General features: G+C 34.6%; 2 protein-coding genes across 2 annotated transcripts; both read right to left on the minus strand.

Moving 5' to 3' along the window:
* Window positions 1–270: 270 nt before the first annotated feature.
* On the minus strand, window positions 271–1,227 carry LOC125192559 (probable serine/threonine-protein kinase PBL25). The gene has a single exon (XM_048090172.1). The coding sequence runs from the start codon at window positions 1,225–1,227 to the stop codon at window positions 271–273; it is 957 nt and encodes a 318-aa protein (XP_047946129.1).
* Window positions 1,228–2,842: 1,615 nt separating this feature from the next.
* On the minus strand, window positions 2,843–7,573 carry LOC125192567 (ephrin type-A receptor 4-like). The gene is made up of 6 exons (XM_048090184.1): window positions 6,464–7,573; window positions 6,265–6,391; window positions 5,949–6,186; window positions 5,588–5,876; window positions 5,374–5,506; window positions 2,843–2,976 (listed from the first exon to the last, which is right to left on the minus strand). The coding sequence occupies exons 1-6, from the start codon at window positions 7,571–7,573 to the stop codon at window positions 2,843–2,845; spliced, it is 2,031 nt and encodes a 676-aa protein (XP_047946141.1).
* Between the last annotated feature and the right edge of the window lie 248 nt (window positions 7,574–7,821).

Here is a 7,821-nt window from a genome sequence, read left to right on the forward strand (position 1 = left end):
GTACATTTCCATTATCAAGCTTTCCAATTAGTTAGGCGCACTTTATAATAAAATTTTGAAAGAAATTACTATTAGTTAGATGACAAAAACTTTAATTTGATCAAACTTTTTATATTTGAGCCAATTGATCAAATTTTAATTTTCTACCAAAAACTTGTAGCGTAAGTGCAAATCCTTCCAATTTCCAATAACACGATATTAAGTAAACGAATCCGAGAATACAAAACCAACAAAGAAAACACCAAATCTATAAAATAAGGAAAAGATAAATTATCTAAGTGTATGTAGAGTATTGCCGTGGGCTTCTTGATATGTACGTTTGGTGCCCCGTTGGGCCTGGTCGTGGTTCCCGATCAGTGTGGGCCTGGCTGAGCCTTCCTCGAGGCGTGTATCATGCAGCTTCAACTCAGATAGTGGAATTTTCGGCGACATATTACCAACATTCCTCGAGTCAGTCTTGGACATGAATAGGGCTGTCTCAAGATGGGACACGACTGATGACATATGTAGTGTTGGCAATGTATGTTCACTGCAGCATATTTTAGCGACATTCCAACATATATTGAGGCTATTTTGGGAGATGTTTCCACGCAAAAGTGGGTCTAAAATATCGCTAGCTTCTTTCTCGAAAATACATGTGATCAAGTTATAGCTGCGATCAATTACCCGTCTACCACTCAATACTTCAAGCATAATAATCCCAAATGAATATGTGTCAATTTTTGTCGTTATATCACAATGATTATAGAGTTCCACCAAAAATCCACGTTTAGCCGACCCAAAATTTGCAACTTTAGCCACAAAATATTCATCTAGAAGGATATTTGAACTCTTCAGATTGCTATGTAAACAAAAGGCTTTCGGGAGGCAGCTGTTAAGATGACACAGGCCTTGAGCAACTCCAATTAAGATTTTAAGTCGAACATTCCAGCCTAGCTTGGAGCGGTGTTCATCTTGAAGGTGATATGCCAGTGTATGATTCTTTACGAAATCATACACAACAATCTTCTCGCCCTCCTCATCGCAGTAGCCAACTAGATGTTCTATATTATGATGTTGGATATGACTTAGTGTTGCAATCTCCTCATAGGACATGCTATCCTTTGGAATTGAACTACTCGTCCGCCTTTTTACCACCACCAACCTTTCCCCGAAGTTACCTTTATACACTATACCATTACTACCGCTCCCAATTTTATTTTGATCACTGAAATTTTTGGTGGCCATCTTGATACTGAATAGAGAGAATTTCTGAATATGTTTTGCCATTTCCATCTTCTCACTCAAGTTGGTATCCAAAAAGTAAAGTCTGATTTAGATTAAAAAAAAAAAAACATTCATATTAATTATCCTTAATGGCTACTTAGATTTTTAATATTATATATATAGAGAGAGTAGTGATAAAATGCAAACTCATATATTATACAAACTCCAAACTATGATCTGGACTGTTAGAAAATATCAACAGATGATAAAATAACATCAACTAAAAATGTCAACACAGCTTCAACACAATGTCGACACAACATTAACCGTTGACACTGTGTTGATATCTTTTGTTTCTACTTTGTATTATCTTGTCTTCCGTTGACATTTTCTAACGGTTCAGATCATAGTTTGGAGTTTGTACAATATTTAGAGTTTGCATTTGATCACATCTTATATAGTAATAATATATGCAAACTCTATATATTGTACTAACTTCAAACTCTGCTGATATATTGTCCACACTATCAACACATTGTTAAATTTCAAGAAATTGATGTCAACGTATTGTCAACCAGTTAATGTCAACACATTGTTAAAACCATAAATTGCACATATATAAAACAAATCATAATTATAATCAAGAGAAGCTTAGAAAGAATAAGATGAACTGCACAAATATAAACAAATCATAAAGTTTGAGATCGGTAACGAGATCATACATGTTTTTGGAGATAATCAAAGAATTCTGACGAAATTTGGAGAATTGTAAATAAAATATATAGAGCGTTTGTTTTCTACATTTGGTTTTACATTGAAGATAATGAACGAAATCTTATTCTATGTGCGTGTAATTCATTGGACGAAAGAAGTTTTTGTTATAATTCGATTGCATATGGCTTTAATAACAAAATTCATTCTTAAATTTTAGTAACAACGTAAAAATTTCAAGTAATCCTCATAATATGTGTAATTCATTTGATAAAGGAAAATTTATCAGAATTCGATTGCATGTGGCCTTAATAAAAGAATGCATTCACTTAATAATAGTTTGGACATACAGAGAGAGATAAAAATGATATTCTACATATATTATGTGATCACCGTCGATAAACATCGCACTCATTTAATGCACATTTACAATTTTTATTTTATTTTACACATTTACTTTTAGGGTTGAGCAAAAAAAATTGAAAACCAAATATCAGAATCGAACCAAATCTAAATTTTGAAATTCGGTTCTGTTTTTTCAATTTTTCGGTTCGATTCGATTTTGAAAATATAAAATTTTCAGTTCGGTTCGGTTCGGCAAAAAAAAAATGAAAAAGCCAAATAACCGAATTATATTTTAAATATAATATTATATATATATATATATATTCTATTGATTTAATATAATATGTTATATTATATACTACATATATACATATTCTACAAACTCAAAACTATGATCTGCACCATTGAAAAATGTCAACAGATCACAAAAAAGCATCAACAGGAAAATGTCAACATAATTATGTTGTGTTGATACTGTGTTGACATTAAAATCCTGAAATTTTAGATGGTCTTAGGCCTAGTTCAGGCCTGCGTCTACAAAATGGCCCAATTAGAGCCCATTTCAACCAATGAGCCCAGCTTAGGTCCACTTCATTTCATTGATGGACCAGGATAGCCTGACCCAGTTGACAACTCTGGTCACCATTAACATTTCTCGTGCTGGGAAGGTGACCACCTTCCTCGGTTGCTTGTATACACCACCCATGCTCGAACCTGAATTATATTCTTAAGTTCAAACCAAATAGATAAGTATCATACACAAAAGTTTATAGCAAGAAAACATTGTTTGAATAAACAACGATCATCAGAAGCTTATAAAATATCATTTTGAAAATAATTCGTATTTTTATCCACTTTCTAATAGGTTGGAAAAAGTTTCTCTTTTTCACTTTTCAAGATTTTCAGAAATCATTATTTATTTCTCAATATTATCTTTGTGGTTCTCTCCTTTAAGAAAAAAAAATTACATATTAAATTTAATTTCAAGAAAGATACTTACTAAAATGTACAATACATGCAATTTAAGAATATAATTTGCATGATTGAGGCTTTAAAAACATTCAAAACTCATGTTTATCAAAATACTAGTACTTACTAACCTGATGATATGCATCATATATTTTTGCCTTGTCTTATTTTAGATTTATGTTATAACTTAAATTGGAGATTTGATTTATAACTATTCTAGAGATTATTTTCTTAAGACTCGATATAAATACAAGGGTTTTTTCCCATCCTTGGAATCTTCCTCAACTCGGAAATTTGGTCTTCATCGGCGTGCCCAGTGACTATTCACCGCGCTGATTTGTAGGCATCTCAATAGGTGGACAGCTGGCCCAAGGATTTAAAGTTGCTCCATATCCTAAGGCAGGGATCGATCCCTGAACATTTGGTTAGAGATGGACGAGTCCCATGCTACTCGACCACACCTTGAATTATGGATCATTTAATATTAAAACAAGTCAAACTCTTTGAATTTCAAAAAATGGGCTCTCCTAGGTTAATTTAATTCTGCAGACCTCGTTATATTTAAAAACCGAATTGGGCTCCTCTCTTCTCAATTTGAAGCCCAGCAGAACCAAATACTAAGTGAAATGAGCCCAAATATACAGGTTGGCCCAAACATAAAAGACTGCGTAGTCGCCGCCGCCGCCCTCTTTCCCGGCTGCCATCGCCTGCATGTGATGGTCACGGCGACGTCGGTCTCTTCCGAGTTCACCGTCGCCGTCGGTTCCACCTATAAGGTATAAGGCATCTCTTTTATTCGTGTTCGTTAGATTTGTAATAAGTGTATTTCGTCTAGCTCATTTTTACTCATATTTTATTATAAAACTACTATTAACTTTTTTTAATCTATATTCTATTATTACATTTCTTAAAATTTAGTTTAGTGTTGAGTCAATTAGGAGAAAAAATTCTCTAGTCTAGAATCTACACATACCATTTGGCACAATGAGTTGGTATGTCCAACATATAAAAGTTATATTACAACTATACATAATTATATATAGAAATTAATGGATGTAAATATACAAGTCAATTATTACTTTAAATTATGGGAAAAAATCTAAATATTTTGTATTTATGTCATATACATACTCCGAATTTAGTGGGAGTAATATATTTATACAATTTTACATGTTTTTTGTTATTTTATTTTATAATTTAAAAAAAATCTTAAGTTTTTATATTCTATCAAAAAATAGATAAAAGTTGAAATAATTAATAATATATCAACAAGATTTAAATTAATAGCCAAACTTTTTATTTTAGGTTAATATACGTTTGTGTATATAATATCACGTGTGTTCTACTAAGTACATAAATAATGAAGTGTGGCTATACTAATGTATTAATTTCAACTTTTTTTCTAATAGCATATAAAAATGTAAGAATATTTTAAAACTATAAAATAAAATTGCAAAACACATGTATTATTATGTGTACGCAAATATTATTCCCATTAAATTCAATATGTAGTTGAGAATATTTAAAAAGGTTCAAAATATTTTGAAAATTTTTCCATAATTTATTGTAATACTCATTGAATGGTGATTTACAGATTCCATGTATAATTACGTATAGTTGGAATATTAGCTTTTATAGAGTTCTACTTGTCAAATAATTATTTGTTGAGCACACCAACTCATCATGCCTACATGGTGTGGATGGTTCACTGAATTTTTTCTCGTCAATTAGTGACAAATTATTAAGGAGGGGGGAGTACTGTGATATAATAACACGGGTCATGACAATTTTATGTATATTTGTGCGTTGCCACTTTCAAAAACTTGCCTGTGATTAATGGTGATGTCAATTATAATGAAGAGAAGCTTAGAAAGGTTAACGTCAAACTGCACAAATATACACAAATCATAAAGTTTTGGAGATAATTGAAGAATTCGGACGAAATTCATTCTTAAATTTTAGTAACAATTTGAGAAATTTGATTTGACGAAAGAAGTATTTCTCATAGTTCGATTTCCTATGGCCTTGGCCTTAATAACAGAACTCATTCTTAAATTTTAGTAACAACATAAAAAATGTCAAGTGGCTAGACATAGTCTTGGAGGCGAGTGGGCTATTGGGTTTGACAGTGCTGCAGCTTACGTTTTTTGTTGGTGGTCTCGCTTGGATGTTCAGACTCTGGGGCAGTGCACGTATCAAGGTACTTCAAAACCTTGTCCATGCTTGGCCGGGCAGAGGGTTGGTTTTCAACACACCATATAACAACTTCAGCAATCTGTATATGTCAATGCAACAAAGACACAAAGTAATTGTAACAAACATCAAGTGATTTTGATATTGGAGTGATTTTTTTTACCTTTTTCACTCTCGAGTAGTCCTCCTTAGGTCCACCATCGACAATCCTTTTCAGCCCTTCCTCATTGATTGGTGGTGGTGTTTCTGTTTGTGCATTCTTCAGTAATATTCCCCCAAAACTCTTAAGATCATCTTTTTCCTCAATCGTCAGCAATGGTATTGCCCAACTCACAAGGTTAGTTCCACTTGTCAATGTGGGATCTTCTAGTTTCTTACCAGTCAATAGTTCAAGAAGAACTACACCATAGTTGTATATATCACCACGCAAAGTATCACCATCCTGTGAAAATCTGCAATCACATAATAACCGGTGTTGGTACTAGTACAATCAAATTCATCTCAAGGAAAGATCAATATATAACGTACTCAGGGGGATGAAAGAGCTTGCACGGCTCCCTTCTGCCGCGAAGAGGCAGAGGAAGTGGAAAGCTACCATTACAGCTACAGGGCTTTGATATAAGAAGATCGCGGTTCCATCTTCAAATATCAGCACGTTGCTAGACTTGACGTTGCGGTGAATCAAGTCCTTCTCATCATGAATGTAGCACAGCCCTTTTGCAATGTCAACAGCAACTTGATATCTTTGCGCCCACGTCAATTCTACCAAATAAATTACTTTGTTAGTTATACTATATGTACATAAAAAAAATTAACTGAGGAGGAGAAGGAGGAGCATACCATGCAGACAGTGATGCATAGACTTCCTTAAAGCCAGTTCATACATGTAGAATTCCGAATATTCAGCTATCCAAAAATGATATAACTTCACCACGTTTTTATGATTGAGGCTAGACAATTTCTCAACCTACAAACAATAGATTGATTCTTAATATATGCATCATGAATCTAAATCAAAACTACTAAAAATTATGCAAACCTTTTCTCGAAAGGCTTGTTCTGAACCCTTGCACTTGTAGCTTTTAACAGCCACTCTCATTCCAGAAGTGCGGATGACTGCCGTGTAAACGACACTTCCTGTTGATCCTACAACAACATCCGTATTGTCCAATGCAAATGGTGACAAGAGAAGGCCATCAACTTGTGGCCGCGTTGAATTATTTTGGGATGTGACTAGAGCTAACTCAAGTTGGCCCAAAACTTGACCCATATCAGGCCGTTCCTCTGGTTCAGAACCCAAGCATCTTCTTGCGACATCACAGCATATGTGGAGAGCCTCTCGTCTACCTTCCACGACGTTCTTCTCATGGAGAACTGGGTCTAATATATTGTCAGCTTCCGTCCTTTTAGCCCAAGTGGCAAAGTCGCGTTCTTCCTGTAGACGACTATCATCAACTACCCGTCTTCCACTCAATACCTCAAATACCATAATCCCAAACGAATAGGTGTCACTTGCCCTTGTATTTATCCTACTGTATGGATCCAAATACCCAAACGTGCCTACACGCTCATTGTCAAGTGGATCATGATCATCCAAGGCTACGCATTTGGCCATGCCAAAATCTCCAATTTTAGCCACCAAATTATCGTCAAGAAGGATATTCGAACTCTTGATGTCGCGATGAATAAATGAGCCGCTGGGGATGCAGTAGTGAAGATGATACAAACCCCGAGCAGCTCCAATTAATATTCCAAGTCGTTCATTCCACTTGAGAGGTCTATTGCCGTCAGTTTTTGGCCTTTCGTGGAGGTGATAGTGTAGTGTAAAATTGGCTATGTATTCATACACAAGAATCTCCTCTCCCTTAGAATCACAGTAGCCAATAAGAGACACGATGTTGCGGTGCTTGATCTGTGTTAGTGCAGCGATCTCCTCATCAAATCCCGACCCCCTTTCATCGGAAGTTTGTTTAAGCCACTTCACAGCCACAGCTACTTTCCTTTTGTCTTGTTGGATATAACCTTTATAAACTTTACTAAAACCTCCTGTTCCTAGCGTTTCATCTTTCTTAATGGCATCCTTGATGGGATATCTGATCTCCCTCAGAGTGAATTTGCGACAGTTTTTTTTCGCCGAGGACGATGCCATCTTATCAATTCAGTAGGGGTGAATGTGGTTACTTGTATCTTGAAGCTTGTTTTCCCTAATTGAATCCATTACAAATTAATAAGTACTCCATAACATACACAAACACATTGCAGAAATAATTCAAAAAAGGTACTCTGCAGTTTGACAAATTTCATAATCCAAATCAAACCTTGAATTTGCTTCCTTTAATATCTTGAATGACAATAGATGATGGATGGTAAGTAGTGTGAGTATATATTATTAAAACA

This window comes from Salvia hispanica, chromosome 1 (assembly GCF_023119035.1).
Source record: "Salvia hispanica cultivar TCC Black 2014 chromosome 1, UniMelb_Shisp_WGS_1.0, whole genome shotgun sequence".
Taxonomy (NCBI): Eukaryota; Viridiplantae; Streptophyta; class Magnoliopsida; order Lamiales; family Lamiaceae; genus Salvia; species Salvia hispanica.